The sequence below is a fragment of the Sebastes umbrosus genome, chromosome 23 (genome assembly GCF_015220745.1).
Source record: "Sebastes umbrosus isolate fSebUmb1 chromosome 23, fSebUmb1.pri, whole genome shotgun sequence".
NCBI classification, from domain to species: Eukaryota; Metazoa; Chordata; class Actinopteri; order Perciformes; family Sebastidae; genus Sebastes; species Sebastes umbrosus.
In genome coordinates, this window is record NC_051291.1 from 11,251,857 (window position 1) to 11,270,265 (window position 18,409).

The window sequence follows — 18,409 nt, forward strand, 5'->3', positions numbered from 1 at the left end:
ACAATACTTCTGCTTCAGTTAGTGGCTTCCTCAATTTCCCAGAATGACCTTAGATAACCCCAACAATACAGCAGCAAACATTCATCTGTTGGTTATATAGGTAGTCAGAGAGAGCGATAGCCAGGTGATACCTTTGGAAGGTCTTGAAAGTGATAGATTTTCAATTTGAGAAAAGATGGGTTGTGCTCTTTACATCTTGTAGCTGCATCGTATTCTGGTCTATAGAGGCTAGTTTCTCTATTCAGAGAGCGGTTTCAACAGTGCATTCTTCCCTGTGAGGATGTTGAACATCACTTTAGAAAGAAGCCCTCGCAGCTTCAAGTACGACCTCTTTTGGTTTCCTTCCCTGTGTGTCAAGGTTTGGCAAGTCTCTGTACAGTTTATAGCATCCTGTCGTAATAGACTGAAGGGAATATGCAGCACTCTCCTGCCCCAGTCTTTGTTGTCCCTCTGAGAGATCATGGCGAGTTCACCAGACCTTATTCCCATGACATGCTCTCAACGATTCGTAGGATTAGAGGGTTGTTGACAAGCTGACGTCACTCGTAGCTGTTGATATCTCAACCTACCTCCATTTAATACAGAAGTAAAGGTTCTCAGAGTCATTGTCTTGGAGGGACACTTGGCAGCAGTGTTGCCAAGGGCACCAAGGTCAAAGTGGCAGATGGCAGATGGCGAGGCCTTTTCAGGACAGTTTATTCTAGCGTGGCATCCCAGATAGCATCTCTCAGGGTACAAAGGTATGAGAGGAGTCAGAGGAAAGGTCATTTGAGGATGCTCAGGTTTAAGAGGTTTGATCATGACCGCATGGTTTAATGAGCTCAGCCTCTGATCTGAGCCTGTTTATTTACATCGATGCAGTTTTGTCAAAACGGCACTTCTAAGTGCTGAAAATGAATAAAAATCAGTTCTGACTAATTGTAGCAGAAAACTGGAGCACTGCCCAGTGCGAGCACGTCGACACAACAATGTTGTGGAGCATTGAAGCCTTCATTACGTGTCACTGTGCAGCTCTGTGGTGGCAACTCTAGAGAGAAGCGATCGCTCCTTTCTTTTGGTGTTATTCCCTGTGTGTCAAGGTTTGGTGAGTCACACAATAGCAGTACAGTTTATAGCATCCTGTCTTTAGAGACTGAAGGGAATATGTGCAGCACTCTACTGCCCCAGACTTTGTTTTCCCTTCTGAGAGATCATGACGAGTTCACTGATTTGAGGCCAGACCATATTCCCATCACATGCTCTGTCACACCAGCGGTTTGAAGGATTAGAGGGTTGCTGACAAGCTGACGTCACTCGTAGCTGTTGATATTTCAACCTACCTCCGTTTAATACAGAAATAAAGGTTCTTAGAGTCATTGTCTTGGAGGGACATTTGGCAGCAGAGTTGCCAAGGGCACCAAGGTCAAAGTGGTGGCAATGGCAGATGGTGAGGCCTTTTCAGGACAGTTTATTCTAGCGTGGCATCCCAGGTAGCATCTCTCAGGGTACAAAGGTAGGAGAGTAGTCAGAGGAAAGGTCATTTGAGGATCCTCAGGTTTAAGAGGTTTGATCATGACCGCATGGTTTAATGAGCTCAGCCTCTGATCTGAGCCTGTTTATTTACATCGATGCAATTTTGTCAAAACGGCACTTCTAAGTGCTGAAAATGAATTACAATCAGTTCTGACACCGTTTGACTAATTGTTCCAGAAAATTGGAGCGCTGCCCAGTGTGAACACGTCCACACAATGATGTTGTTGAAGCCTTCATTGCGTGTCACTGTGTTCAGCTGTGTGCTGGCAAATCCAGAACGAAGCCTTCGCTCTTTCATGTACGACTCCTTTTGATTTTCTTCCATGTGTGTCAAGCTTTGGCGAGTCTCTGTACAGTTTACAGCCTCCTGTCTTAATAGACTGAAGGGAATATGTGCAGCACTCTACTGCCCCAGTCTTGTTTTCCCTCTGAGAGATCACGGCGGGTTCACTGATTTGAGGCCAGACCTTATTCCCATCACATGCTCTCAGTCACACCAGCGGTTTGAAGGATTAGAGGGTTGCTGACAAGCTGACGTCACTCAACCCACCTCCGTTTAATGCATCAATAAAGGTTCTTAGAGTCATTGTCTTGGAGGGACACTGTCCAGTAATTAGTGAGGATAAAGAAGACAATAAGTGCAATGTTTTTTCGGTCTCTGCTCTCACCACAGGCTCCCACTAGAGCCATTAGCCCTCAAAGAGTGATTTATTTGTCGTGCTTCGAGCGGATCGCCGCAGTAGGACAAATTAGAGCTAATTCTCTTGGCATGGGACTTGTTCGGTAAAACCCTGTCGTCCCATTTTACTCATTCAGAGTGATTATTTCACTTATTATGGATGGAATTAGCAGCAAAGTTGCCAAGGGCGCCAAGGTCAAAGTGGCGGTGGCAGATGGGAAGGTCTTTTCAGGACAGTTTATTCGAGCACGCATTGCATCCCAGATAGCATCTCCTTTAGGGTGCAAAGGTAGGAGAGGGGTCAGAGGAAAGGTCATTTAAGTTGAATTAGTGATTTTCAGAGATTTAATGACCGCATAGTTTAATGAGTTCAACCTTTGATCTGAGCGTTTTTTTGTTTACATCGCTGCACTTTTGTCAAAACGGCACTTCTAAGTGCTGACAATGAGTTACACTCAGTTCTGCCGCTGTTATAAAATGGACTAATTGGAGCGCTGCCCAGTGCGAACACGTCCGCACAACAATGTTGTGCAGCCTTGTCGAGCGTTGAAGCCTTTATTACGTGTCACTTTGGCTTTGTTCAGCTCTGTGCCTTTTCTCTAATCAGCAAATGATGAGGATGACCTTTATTAGTCAGTCTGACGTTAGATGAGCTCAGAGAAATGAGTTTCCAGAGTACGGGGCCACACAGACAATGACAGTTATCGTCATTTTATGCCACCTTCCTTTTTTTTGCATTGAATTGTATTATTCTTTAAAAAAAAAACAAGACTCTTTAAAGGGCTTTTGTGAACAGATAATGAATGTCTGATGAGCTGAGCAAAGGTCTCTTTGTGATTAGATAACATTATATATTGTACGTTAAAGCTAGTAATATGGAGTGAGAACTGTTTTGTTCAATATGGGATTTGTTATGATAAGAAATCACAACTGCTGCAGTACTTTACATTGCTAGTTAATACGAGTATAGATATACGTTTTTAAAGGAACAGTGTGTAACAATTAGGGGATCTATAAGCAGAAATGGAATATAATATTAAAGGTCTTATTGATACTTGAAATTTGGCACAAATTTCCACTTGGATCCAAGGATGAACTGCATTGAATTTGGTGGTCAAAGGTTAAAGGTCAAGGTCACTGTGACCTCATATCTGTCCTATTCTTGTGATATCTCAGGAACGCCTTGAGCAAATTTCTTGAAATTTGGCACAACCGTTCACTTGGACTCAAGGATGAACTGATTAGATGTTGGTGGTCAAACGTCACTGTGACCTCACAAAACACGTTTTAGGCCATAACTCAAGAATTGATATGCTATTTATGACAATTTCGAACAAATGTCTATCAGGATAAAATGATGAAGTGAGGAGATTTTGGACAGATGTGGATGTAAACTTGACTGCTTGGCGGAGGCATACAACTGCAGGGTGGTTATTCTAGTTATTTTTTTCAATGGCAGTGGTGGGTTAAGGGAAAAGGATGCCAATCATTACGGAATAATCATTTTTCCCCTTTTATTCTCCATCATTATATTCAGTCTTTACAGACTACATGGTGTGGAAATGACATGTCTAAAGCACAAATGGCGTTCTTATTTCACTACTTTTGCCTTGCACATTAACATGTTTTGGACAGACATGGATGAAAAACTGCAACTTGTTGATGGAGGCATACAACTGCCAGGTGGTAATTTTGTCTATTTCTACCTTAGTTAGTCAGAAAGCTTTTCTACAGCCTCCAGAGAGAGAGAGAGAGAGAGAGAGAGACAGGGGAACTTGTTGCATTCTTGTTTCTAATCTTCCAATAGAAATCCAAGTTGTTGAGGTCCATTAACATTGAATGTTTTCCTACCTCGCTTGTTTCCCCTCACATCAAATCTGTGTTGTAATACTGCCTTCGAAATTAATGTCACAAGGTCATATTTCCGTGGGATGTCAAGTACACTACATGTTTGCCGTTCAAGTGATTAAAGTCGTGTTGCCAGGCAACCAACAACAAAAATGGATGTTGTCTTCCCACTCTTCTTGCGAACACAGTAAACACGATCCCACTCGAAGACACCATAAGGCGTCTGGTCCTCGACACATATTCCTACAGGATCTTGCAGTTTGATGTGAAAAAGAAATGGAATATTGCATGAAACGTTTTGGGACATTTACTAGTATTTTAATTCTGTTTGAAGCACCAGAGCACCTTTAATACTTGATGGTATGAGAGCATAAAAGCGGAGGCAAGATCCAGCTGTAAAAATGTGTTAAATCACAGGTTTTAGTTTGACTTAAACGCTGTGTTTAAGAGTAGTGAGCAATATTGTGACTCCATCATTAGCACACAATGGGAACTTTGCTCCGAGAGCGTATTAGTGAAGTCTTGACAGTCACGTAATTAAAAAACTTGCTTTAAACTTAGCTCGTTTAATCATTAAGTATCACTAATGAGAATCCCCCCATCCTTAGATAGAAGAGGGAAATTAAGTACTGACAGGATCTCTGCCGGTGTTATCACTCTGCTTAATATGGCAGCGGTGCATTACACTGTAACTGTATCCTGACGTGGCGTGCACACAAGTTATTCTGATTGGTGTCACAACTCCTCAAAGACGTCAAAAGATACTCTGTAATTACAAGTCGTGCTTTTTCCTTTGCACACTGCGCTATCTCGGTGTGTTTTCTCCTAAAGCCTTTTTCTGCCAGATAATGAGAGAAAAAGATTTTCTTGTGTCACCCTTCTTTAAAAAAGAAAATCCTCATTTAGATACAGCAGCATCAGCTCCCCTTTCTCTTCCTTTGGAGAGGAGCCTGTCAAACTACACAGTGTGAATGACCTAATTGCATACAGGCTGTTTGCTTCAGAGATATGCTAAATTTGGCAGACTTTCCGTTGTCAACGTGGAGCATATAGTTTTCACTGAGGCGGATGTAAAAACGTGTACAGATGTTGCACACATCTGGACCCAATGAATCCCCCAAAGGCCCCCAGAGGGTCTCTGGGTTGAGATTGAAGTCTAGAACAGTACAATAAAGCACTTGAGGGCTGAACTTGATTTCCCTCTGCTGTATTTCCAGTGATTTGGTCAGGATTACTGGGAAGTCCGGTGGTGGCAGAAGTATTGAAATATTTATTTATGTCGCAGCTCATTAAGACAGACTCAAATGGACAAGTGAGGCAAACAGGTAAAAACAAGGTTCACTGTATCCAGGTTATAATAGTTTTGAACTTTCCATTAGTTTTTATTTTATTTTATTCAAGTTTAGTTTAGTTTTCAGTTTGTTTTCTAGTTTTAGTTTCAGTTTTTCAGAAAGGTTTAGTTTTAATTTTTATATATTTAGTTTTCTTTTTTTTTCTTTTCTTGTTAGGGCCAGCTATAACGTCTCAGAAGTATGTAGCTACATGTACCTACAAAATACATGGTTTGAGACCTGTTTAGTTATGGCCATAATGTTTAATATCTATGTTACAAAGAATTTCTATTAACATTCTATTAACTATTAACAGTAAAACTATTAATACCGCACAGTATAAGTCCTGCATTCAAATGTTTTCTTTAAGTGAAGAGTGAAAGAGAGGTATAATCAGCACAATGTACTTAAATTTACTTAACGTCTGTTCAAGGTGGAGCTTTCAATTCTAATATAATAGTTTACTGAATAATAATGCATTATATTTTAATTGTTGTGTGAGTCAAATCTGAATCTGCAACATAACCAGTAACATTTCTCTGTCAGGTAAATGTAGTAATACAATGTTTTCCTCTGAAGTAGCAGTACACAGTAAGTAGTATAGAGTTGAGTTGCATATTTTTAAGTGGCCTTTTGTAAGTTATTTCTTTGTACAATGAGCTAGAATAGTAACATAATTCAACATTTTCCATATCTAAACATCTTAATAAATCTATAGCTGTTTGGGGCCCTTTTAGTTGGGGACCTGGTAAAGTCTGCCCCTGCAAAAAGGGCGAGGCATGCAGGCAGAGGGTGCAAAAAGTCAAGCGAAGAGACGTAACAAGACAGGAAGGCGGGAACAACAAGGCCAGAATGCAAAGACTGAGTTGCACAACAGGCGATTTGGTGGAGAGCTGAGAGGAAACGGCAGGTATATAAACTGAAACGCCTGGGAACAGCTGTGCAGCTGGGTGTGGCATGGGAGGCGAGAAATGTTCACAGGAGAGCAGTGCAAGGATGGAATATCAAGATAAATAACAGAGGTTAAAGGTGCATAATCAATATTTTTGTATTTTCGACGGATCAAATGACTATGACTACTATCACCTGACTTTGTTCTCCTCAGCTCTACAAAGCATTTAGCTTATAGTTTTGGGTTTTGTGCACTACCTGCTCAGCAGGCAGACACAGTCAGCATCTAGCTGGTGAACGTAGCAGAGCATTTAGCAGCTAAATAGCCGGATATTTCCCTCAGGAGTCGCTTGAATCCCAAAACGGAGCTCAAGGAGAGTGAATATTGAATTTACATTCATCAGGTGGCTAGAGACATGACTCCAACTGAATGTTAATGTTGCTTATAGTGACTTATGACCAGCTTGTAATATATTATATCTGCCTATACCTCAGGTATTTAATACTTCCCTTGAAGCAGCACCCAATGACCACTTAGAATAATCATATCATAATGCATTATAACACTGATTATAATGCATTATTACACAGCTTTGTTGAATACTCAATTCTGATTGGTCAATCATGGCGTTCTATGGTCTGTTATTTCTTTATAGCAGACCGTTGCTATGTATAACAGACCGTTGCTATAGGCGCAGTTCTGATGTCGGACTCTGACTGACCGTTTTTGTATGAAATTATTGATTTCTTAAGTAATAGCCGTGTAATAAGCGGGATAATGTACAGCTAGCGGGTCATTGTTGTGAAATAAACCCCTTCAGGTTGGGTTTATTTTATTGCTTGCTGTACATTATCCCTGTAGTGACCGGCAACTATTAAGTATTATGATACTTAATATTATAAGTCATGATAAAATGCTTTGTAATGTGTTATGATTGTTAGAAATGATAATGAATATTTATGAGTGCTTGTAACTATAATTATACAGTGCTATAAGCAGATAATAGCATTATAGACATGGGAAAGTGCTACTGAAAATGTTCTGTAAAGTACAAGTACCTTAAATACAGTGCTTGTTCCACCACTAGTGAAGTCAATAATGCATGGCTTGAAAATACAGTTTATTATCTATTTATGACATATTGTAAAAGAGTTAAATCCAGCAGCGTTCATGCATGCTGTTATTGCATAGCAGAGTTACGGGTGGGATCGTATTTCCTGTGTTACCCTCCAGCTGAAGTTATTCATAGACCGTGCATATAACAGGCACACCATGTGGGTGTCGAGCACATACTTAGTGTTATCTTCAGCTGTGCTTCGTTTGTTCTGTCGGCCTCTTTTCTAGGTGCAACATGACATGGAGTGTGATCTTTCACCATGTCACTGTTATCAGAGTGCAAAGGGGTCATCCAGGAGCTTTATCTTCCACCCTGTCACTGCCAGACTGTTAGGTAATGTAATATGTCATTCCGCTGCACATCTGATTCAGGAATCCTTTCCTGTTAATGTGACGTAACCGCGATCCCCTGCAGTCATCTCTGCTGCGCCGTCATGGAACACAATCAGCCAATTCAATGCCTCTTCCCCTGGGTTTTTTTTTTTTTTTTTTTTACATCCCTCTGATCAGTCACACAGCTCATCTGATGTCCCACTTTTACATCAAGCGTACAGAGCAGTGGGTATTGAAGTGCACTCATGGGGCAGTTTTGCTTAAATCCGTGTGGCTCAGAACTGAAGACGCAAACAAAAGGTTTTTTTTCTTGCACGATATTATACGCTGGAAATAATCCAGCAGGCATGTGCCAGTTTTCATGCAACACTAAGATCATACTTTGATTTGTTTACACCACACGGTATCTCCCTTGTGTGTGGAAAACAGTGTGGCGACGAAGCAGAAAATCTTCACACACAGAGATTAGATATCACTGGAAGCAATAACGGGTAAATATGCTAATACAGTGCCAGCGTTTCATTACCTCTGAGCTGCTCCGTGTGAACCAGAGAGCTATATGATTATTACCACCCATTTTGTGTGCACACTAATCAACTTTTATGTGTCCCTGTGCTTTTTACGTTGGGATAAAACTGCAAAGAGACATGACATATATTGACTGGAGCAGGCTGACAGCATTACCGTTATTACAATAGTCGTAAATGTTTGATGCAAAGCTGGTGGAATTTAAAATTACCCGAATTCAAGTTGGACAGATTACAACAGGAAATGGGCAGGCGTCACTTTTGATCAGCGAGATAAAAGCAGCACCAAAAATGTCTGCAATATCAATCTTTGAAGTTCCCGACGCCCATGAAGTCCTTGATGTGGATAAAGAAAATGGTGCTAATGAGCATGTGAGAGCAAATAACAGCAGAGGAGGGTGAAAAACTCTTTCCTGGATGGCCTCTGACCTCCGTTTAATGAGAAAGAAATGCTCATAAACCTCAGAGACAGATGCCCTTGCTGCTTGGAAGTGTACCAGCTCATTTACAAGCTATTCACAATCTGTGTTTTTTGATATTCAGACATAGAGGGAAAAAATACTGACCCGAAAACCTTGATAGAAAATATCAATATGGCATACTTAGCAGAATATCAGCTCTTTAAAACCCCATATGGTGGATTTATTTTCAGATGAAAATAGTTAAACGCTGGCTGTGAATATGAATATTGGCCTTTCGTTTGCCAGGTGGTCAACACAACACTCCAGATGAATGCTAATGTTGCTCCGTAAGTATACATACTGAACTGCTTGCAAAGAGATTCGCCATATCAACTTTAAATATGATGATTTGTCAACGCTGTATTCACAACTTGTTTCTGCTGCCCCCAAGTGGCCAAAATCAGTCATTGCAGGTTTTGCAAGTTACTACAAGGAACTTTTAACTGGTTATGAAACAGTCTCAATGTAATACTTTATGCCTCTATAAGACTTACAAAAGCAAACGAGACCATCAGAGAGAAGATTGTCTATTTCTATATGCCGGTAGTTATTCTCAATGCCTGTCATCGGGTCTGATTCCCCGCAACATAGGACAAAACGATTTACGGCATACAGGTTAACCTCAGACTCCGGAAGTGTCGGACCCTGCTGCAGTAAAATGGGCGGTTTTCTAAAGGGAGTCTGGCAGCTGCAGATCTTTACGACACGATGCGGTGGTGTTCATGGAAACACTACCGCTTTTGTCCACAGGGGCCGCCAAAATCAACACGAAAGTTCCTTGTAGTTGTTTTAAGTGCAAGCCCCCAGGAAGCGCTCCGGGCTTTTTTAGCAAATCTTTGTAGTGGCCAAACGGTGGAATTACAACTTTCTGGTCCGTCACGCTTCACTTACCCAGATGTTTTTGGCAAAATTGATGTTTGCTGGCTAAAAAATGATAAAAATGCTTTTTTCTCTTCCTCTGAATTAATTAAAGGGGACCATTTATGCTTTTGTGCTTTTCACCTTTCCTTTATTGTGTTACATAGTTTTTTGTGCATGTAAAAGGTCTGCAAATTTACAAAGCCCAAGCGTTTTTTGAACATTAAAGCATGTAAACATGTTCTGGTAGAAGCCCAAAATACAAGTATGCACCTGAAAATGAGCATAATAGGTTTCGTTTTTAAATCAATAACCCATTGTTTAAAGAATTAGTAAGAATTTCAAGTGGCAAATCTGCCAGCATTACTGTATCATTGTAAATTGTATTATTTGTTGTGTAGGAACAGAGAGCTTGACAGGCGTAGCAACAGTAACTAAGGGGGGCGAAGCTTAGCGAAAGGTTAACTGGGGAATGACAAGCAGGTGCGCCGATAGGTGTAGGGATCAGGGGACCGCATCTGGTGCCAAGACATTTATAGCCAACATTGTGTATAATTTCATATACAGGTACATGAGACTGAGTAGAGCCGTTTGATTAATGGCTGATTAGCATCACTGTGATGACTCGCCTCATTGCCAGCTCTCTCATCTGCCAATACAACTCCCGCCGGACTAGTTCTCGCGGGCCGTAACCGGTCTCGATGGGAACCCGAACTTGCAATTTCAAGCAGATCAATATAATCCTCAGCACTTCATTACAAGAGCGCTTGAAATAGAAACAGTCCCTGGGTTTCTCTGCTCATTGTCTCCGCTTGTAGTATAAAAGGCAAAATGCAATAAAGGGCACGATCTCAGCGTGTTCCACATTTCCTTTTTATGGCCTTATACAGTGTTCACACAGTCAGAGCTGGAGACTACTTCTTTTCTTGTCTCCCACAGGTCTGCAAACAGTAACAGCTCCTCTGTCTGCCGTCTGCTTTATTGAGTTACTCCCATATTCCCACAATTCAATATCAGCGTGTGTGTGAGTGTCTGATGCCTCTACGCACAATTTATCACTGTATACTGTGTGAAAAGAGACACTGATGCAGCCTTTAGTGAGATGCCAGTGTGGAGAAACTGATTAGTCAGTTTGTATTGACTTACTGCTTGTTATGATGACGCCTGATTTTATAATAGTATCGAACAACCCGGTCTGACAGGAAGGCGTATAAATACCACGACGTTACACAGCAACCCATTCTCACTCCCAACTCGTCAAATACCGCCGCTTGGTAAGTGCAACTCGGCATCAGCGACGAACCAGGGTTTCAACTAACTCCAATATAAACCCTACCACGGCGTAATTTGATGGTCGGACCAAGTGACGTAGTATAAATAACGTTACATGCATATAGTGTCTTTTCAAAATAAACTTCTAACGTATGATTACTTCGTTTTTAGGTTTACTTACGCAACAAAACGACTTGGTTTAGGTTTAGGAAAAGATCGTGGTTTGGATTAAAATAAGTATGTTTGTTAAGTAAAATAAGTACGGAAGTTACGTAACAAAACTATGGTGAAATAAGTCAATGTTAACTCGGTTTCACATGGGACATGAACAGCGGTGAAAGTCCTGCATTTGTTTGACCCATCCAACCCACCCTACGTGGACTTTCTCACTCTTTATACTACGCCAGTTGCTCTGATCATCTAATAATGATATGTATGGGTGTACATTGGTTTTAGGCCTGTCAATCGATATAGTATTTAATCGCGATGAATCGCATGATTTTCCATAGTTAATCACGATTAATCTTAAATTAATTGCACATTTTTTGTCAAGTATTCAATACTCTTATCGACACTGACCAAGCGACGATATTTGACGAGTTGGGAGCGAGAATGGGTCGTGTGAAACTAAAACAAAACAGGAATATTTATAACAGCTTCACTGTAAAACCGCACCGACTATCTCTCTTTGTGCGGTCGCGGGTCTCTGGACACACGAGCTGATTAAAGCATGTTATTGACCTGACAGTCCGAAGTCCAGTGATTGAGTAGCAAATGGCTTCCCTCTCCTTCCATTATGTATCTCTATTCGGTCTGCCAGTTTCAGAGGGCAAGAAATTAATCAGCCAAGCTGGCGCGCTCATTGAGCTCCAGATAATTAAGGAAGGAGAGCTCGGTAGACCTCGGAGTCACAGCCTCGAACTCAAGGCTTAAGTTTAGTGTAAATGCTTTGTAATGCCTTACACTTACCAAGAAGGGTTACCTTTGGGCAACGAGTGCCTGACTTATTCCCTCACTACCTTATTCTCATGCATATAGCTAAGCCAATGCAAACGACCCATGGATGCTATTCTATCTTTCTTGCCCCAGCTGGCCTTGACTGAGTCTATTTCCATTATCCCACCCATTGATTCGCTCCAGCGCCTTTCTCGTGTGGCTGTGCTGTTAATGTAATTGAATGGGGCATTTTTTTCCCCCCGCTCTGTCCCCTTGGTATGAGTGCCCACACACACATACCACTCACACCCGTTGTCTGTCCCTCTCTCTCTGCCAGATGTTGCCAGGGCTATCGAGCTGCTGGAGAAGCTGCAGGAGTCGGGTGACGTGCCCGGTCACAAGCTCCAGTCTCTGAAGAAGGTCCTTCAGAGTGAGTTCTGCACAGCCATCAGAGAGGTGAGTCACCGTCAAGGGAGGGAACCGCTGGTCCGTGAACATGACTCATGTCTTTTTCATTCTTTTTTTTCTCCTGTGAGACTGGTTATTTATTTTTATTTTTTATGATGACCTTTCTAGTGCTACCACTCCTTCTGATCGATCATTGTGCTACAGGCGCTGAGATGTTTTTTGTCCTTGGAGTTGCTGTTGATGAAGCTGTTGCTCTTTTATCTGTTCAGTCATGGTTGCTGTGTTGTCAACACCTTTTTTCTGTTTATTCCAAACAAACCAGAAAAGTAGAATGCATCACTTCCTGTGATACAACACTGAGGGGAAGTAATCCCCAAAACAGCTTGTCTAGTAAACATAGAGTTTTACTTTGTAAAGCTGCACCATACAAGTTACAACTCAAATTTGAAATTGATACCTTCCATGAGCCTGTGGTACGTCATTCTTTATGTAGGGCATAATGTACAGCTAGCGGGTCATTGTTGTGAAGACCAAAGGATTCCTTAGGTTTTCTAGTTTCATTTGATGCCAGTATCTTCACTCTAGCTTGAAAACTCAGCCGGCAACAACCTCTGAAAGACAGAATAGCGGCCGGGCCCGTCAGAGTTTTAAGGGGTTAATACTCTTATCAACATGGGAGTGGGCAAATATGCTGCTTTATGCAAAATGTATGTATATATTTATTATTGGAAATCAATTAACAACACAAAACAATGACAAATATTGTCCAGAAACCCTCACAGGTAGTGCATTTAGCATAAAACATATGCTCAAATCATAACATGGTTCAAGACCAACAGGCAACAACAGCCGTCAGTGTGTCAGTGTGCTGACTTGACTATGACTTGCCCCAAACTGCATGTGATTATCATAAAGTGGGCATGTCTGTAAAGGGGAGACTCGTGGGTACCCATAGAACCCATTTTCATTCACATATCTTGAGGTCAGAGGTCAAGGGACCCCTTTGAAAATGGCCATGCCAGTTTTTTCTCGCCAAAGTTTGGAGCGTTATTTAACCTCCTTCGCGACAAGCTAGTATGACATGGTTGGTACCAATGGATTCTAGTTTGGTTATCTAGTTTCATAAGATGGCAGTATCTTCACTCTAGCTTTAAAGCTCTGCCCGTTACAACCTCCGAAAGATCAATTGCGTTAACGTTGACATCCCTAATGATTAGCCGGTCGCAGGTGAATTAAGTGGCAAATTTAGTGATTAGTAGTAGCATTTACCAATTTACCATTGACTTTACACCTAAAATTGTGATTAGCTGGTGCAACCGGCTGCTATTGCTATGCTTAAAATGTTAATATAATTTAGTTGTTCCATGACTTGACTATAAAGATAACACTCCATGATTTTGTAGTATACAGCAGTGCCAAAATGTGCTCCAAGCACGTCACGACTGATGCTTTGAAACTCAGCAGAACAGTAAATTGGGAGAAATTATGGCTATAAAACATCTGAGAGTGTACCTTTAAGTTACTGTTGTACATCAATCAAAAAATGACTGCAGCATAATGAAATTGTGAGATGTTTTGCTCTGCTTTATTACTGCTGGAGCTGAACAGCAACAGTGAATTTTTGACTGCATGAAAAATTCCCACAGAACATTTCAATAATTACGAGGCCAGAAAACTTTTACGAGCATTTCATTAACTTGAAGGTTTGATAAACTCGTTACAGTGAATTTTAATTAAGCAAATCACTTTTAGAAATTAGTTTTAATCACATTTTTACAGGGACGGAATAGAGTGTGAATAGCTAACAGGAGTTTTCCTCCTCTTGGTTTAAATGCTTTCATTCACACGCACGCACCTCCATCATCTGAACGCCATTCATCAGGAGGACAAAACAAACAAGAGCATTCACTCTACATGACACCGCTACACGGGCTGATAACAGCACATCTTGTGTATTTAGTGTCCTGTCTGTTGTGATATACTGTAGCATCACCCAGTGACATGCATTTGTTAAGCAAACAGGACTTTGAGGAGCAGAGAGACGGATGACAGATGCCGCGTCCGTGCTGCAAGTTAATTGTAAACAAAGCCAACATGCAATTTGTCCTCGAATGAAAGCCGACTATTAGCAGATGTTGTTGTGTTGTAAATTAAAAGGACATTAAATGAGATTTTACGGCGTCGGAGCACAAAATAACCACAATATGTTTTGGAGTATTGATCTGTATCAATGACCCGAGGCTTTCTAGGCCAGCTGCTGAGATCTCTGGTTTACCAAACTCACTTTCTAACCGTACCATGTTCTGTTACCTTCTGTTTAGATATTTATAAGGGGGTAAACCCAGTGGGCTACCTCCGGGTCTGAGTAGTGAAGCCAATGCAGAAAGTACCTTAAACTTGCACGACCCTACTTGTCACTTGATTTATTACCTCAGTAAACATTGTAAACATGAGTTTATGGTCTCAATCGTTAGTTTCAAGTCTTCTTCAGTACAGCATGATGTTCATTTAGTAAATGATGGTCCCATTCAGAGTCAAATAGACCATAAAGCAGGGGATGCTTTAGGGCGGGGCTACCTTGTGATTGATAGGTCGCTACCACGGTGTTGTACGGTCTGGGAGTTGTCTGTGTTTTCGTCTTTAACCCTTTCACAGTGTGTTTTCAGCTCATGAGAGTTAATTGTAACCTTTTTGGTCGCCTGAAAATGTCTTATTCAGCGTTGTACTTAGCTCCACCCTCTCGTGTCACTTCTGGTTGCATGAAACCAAGATGGCGACGGCCAAAATGCCGAACTCGAGGCTTCAAAACAATAGTCCACAAACCAATGAGTAATGTCACAATGACTATGTCCAATACAATCTATGTACTGTATATAAAGATACAGCTAGCAGCCGGATACCTTAGCTTAGCTCCACCTTCTCGTATCACTTCTGGTTGCAAATACCAAGATGGTGACGGCCAAAATGACGAACTCAATGCTTCAAAAAGGGACACAAAAGAGGACACATTTTATATCCAAACACTGCTTCAAAGTGATGCTCTTATGTGTCTATAGTTTTGTTCATCATAGTTCTTATAGACTCATTAGAAGCTTTGCTTGCAGCCAGAGCCTCGTCATGATAATGAAAAGGTCGCCAACACTGGCAATGACACCAATTAGGTGAAATGGCTTCTGACAGAGCATTATGTAAGAACCCCGACATCATGCAAAGTGACAGAGAGGAAGAAAGCACTCTCCTCTCGCCGGGTCCAGCTCTGCTCCGGCCCTCTCCGGGAAGCCCTGGCACATCCTGACACCAACTGCACGTCTGGCAACCGGCTGAGTGATCTCAGTGCCAGTCGCTGGCGTGCAACCACGATGATTCTCACAAAACTCTGAAAAGGGCCTCAGCAGCAGCAGATGCCCTTTTTCCAAGAGGCAAAGATGCAGACCACTTCACCCACAAAGAGCTGGCTATACACAGTCACCAGGGAAACTGTGAGAGATGCTCTGGGATAAGTGGGCTGCAGAGAGGCTGACTATGGTTTACAGTCGATTACAGGTTTGTGAGAGGCGATGATACGACGGCTTCTCTCTGTGCTGAGCCAGCTGGAGGACAGTTGGAAGTGCTAGCCATTGCATACTGTAGATTATTATTGTTATTAAGCTGAGTTGTTGTGGTGGAAGAGCAGCTGTGTCCTCAGATGCACTGTTTGCACCCGAGACAATTAGAGAAGACATTCACAACCACAGGGTTCACCAGTGTTGTAGTGCTCAAAGTCGGTCGGTCTCAAGACCACTTTTTGAAGGTCATGTCTCGAAATCGACCACATTTTTACTCGGCCTTGTCTCGGTTTCAGAAAAAGAGGACGCTGGATTTTGTATCTAGCCCGGTTATCCCGGCTATCAATGAATTGCAATTCTTGCTCATAGAAAGCAAAGAAAAAATCCCCTCTGCAATGTCTTTTTATTATTATATCAAGACATTTTTCATGATACACCTTTACATATTCACACATATTCCAGGGGTTCTCAACCTTTTGTAACTCGAGGCCCACTTTTGATTGTTAAAAAAGTTCCACCTTCCCAAATAAATGACAAACTGGGCTATAAATATGTGTTATGCCACTGTCAGCTGTAATGACCCACATAAATATTCAGTTTACCCTCACCCACCACTGCCTGTCATTATGAATCCAAAGTATTCAGGGTAATATTTCCTCACCACACGCTTTGGAACTTTTACAGGTGCAGGGTTGTCTCCAGCATCACTTTTTCGTTTAAAAAAAACACTCCATTTAGTGTCACTGCATCCGAGACATATGTCGTGGGTACCCATAGAACCCATTTTCATTCAGATATCTTGAGGTCAGACGTCAAGGGACCCCTTTGAAAATGGCCATGCCAGTTTTTTCTCACCAAAATTTTGTAAAAGTTTGGAGCGTTATTTAGCCTCTTGGTTGGTACCAATGGATTCCTTAGGTTTTTCTAGTTTCATATGATACCATGATATCTTCTGGGCCCGCTACAACCTCTGAAAGACAGAGTAGCGGCCGTTGGATTTTGAAGAGGTTCATCTAAACACTTGGCAGTACCTCCGCAGCCCACTAAGTGGCGCTCTGGGGCCCACCGGAACCAGAATAGCTGAAAAGAGGTGAACGAAGAGGAATCTTCATTTGTTTTCTCTGGATGTTTTTATGGGAATGTGGATCTTTCAGATCAATTTGAGGAGTTTGCATGTTCCACATCTTGTGTCATGCAGTGTGGGACTCGCACTGATCCAGTAGCCACCTGGAAGAGGAAATATGCATCCACCAGTCTAAAAAAAAGCACTATATGCTTTAGTATAGTCCTTTAATGGGAACAGTTTTCCTCCACCTCCGCCAGCCTATTTTTATTCTGATTAATTTTGACTGCGCTCACTTCTCTTTCCTGTATGTCATCCATCAGTGTTAACTACCCTCGTGTGCAAAGAGCCATAAAACACATAGGTTAAACTGTAAGTCCAACCCTCCTGTTGTTCATTTTAATGACACACACACACACACACACACACACCTCTGTGACATTTCATTATTACAGATGACCTTTCTTTCAAGTCGGGGCCTGGTGTATAATCTGTGATACGACTCCTTCCTCCACACATGTGTGATGTAGCTCATTTCACAGCTTGACGCAGAGCCTGACAAGATGGAAATACTAATCTTGTCTATATAGTAAAAAAAAAAAACACCCTATAAGTCCACCTCTAAACCTGATCCTGTGGTCTACGTCTACGTCGTAAGAATTTAGCGAACATGAATCAGCCTTGTTAAGGATGACAGGCCGGCTGTCAATATGAAGAATGGATAGCAGGGAAAGAGTCTGTTCAGCAGAGTTGAGCTAAATGACAAAGAGACAGAGTTTGATGAGCTGGTTGTCTTTCCCCACCACGTTTATCAATGACGGAGAAGGGGGAAGATGGGGGGGGGGGATCTCGTGTCTCACTGCATCAGCGTGAATGAGTTGTCAGGGTCAATCAGCCTTGCAAATGGGAAAGGAAGGACACAAGACGAAATGACTGGAAGAGCTAACCAGCTGGAAATGATGGAGAGTGGGAATTCGCAGTATATCAGGTTGGAGAGTCCCACTTGGCGAAGGTAGGAAGTGCAAAAAGCAGGCCAGAGCGATAGCATCTTTCATCAGCGTTAACGTTGCAGTTGATTTTCCACTTCAGCAGAGATTTTCAATCAACATAATTGATTTTTTTTTTTTTTATAAAAGCAAGCGAGGGCGGAGGATTTGTGTTGATTCCATCCCGATGCCTCTGCCTCCCACGTCACATTAAGTTAAAGGATGAAAGGTACATAAACTCAGCCCGTGCAAGGCTGATATTTTTCTCTGTGTCACGGTCAGAGAGGGGAAGTGTTTTGTTAAATCCTGCCACATCAACCAGGCTAAGACCTCTTTTACCCATCCCCCCTCCCTCCTCCCCGTCTCCTGACTCAGTAGAGGAAGCAGGAAGCCATGGTTACAAGCACTTGCCGTCGCTTTGCCCCGCAGGTATCTTCCTCTATTCTCTCGCTTTGTGGCGTCCTCCTTGCAGGTGTCAGCGCCGGGATCCTATCAAGAATAATGTGTGTTGTTTGTGTGCGTGATAATCCACTGTGGTGAACCAGACAAGATGAAAACATGTAAGAGAGGGTGGACTGGTGGTTGCGGTGTTTTAAGGATGGGTAGTAAAGACGTCTGGCAGAAGGGTAATTGAAAAGATGC

The 18,409-nt window shown here is 41.9% G+C and overlaps 1 protein-coding gene across 2 annotated transcripts in view; it reads left to right on the plus strand.

Moving 5' to 3' along the window:
* lin7a (lin-7 homolog A (C. elegans)) overlaps window positions 1-18,409 on the plus strand; it is a 40,418-nt gene that overhangs the window by 4,664 nt on the left and 17,345 nt on the right. For both annotated transcript variants that reach the window (XM_037760007.1, XM_037760008.1), the window contains exon 2: window positions 12,103-12,221. In XM_037760007.1, coding sequence (XP_037615935.1) covers window positions 12,103-12,221 — 119 coding nt within the window. The remainder of the gene's footprint in view (window positions 1-12,102; window positions 12,222-18,409) is intronic.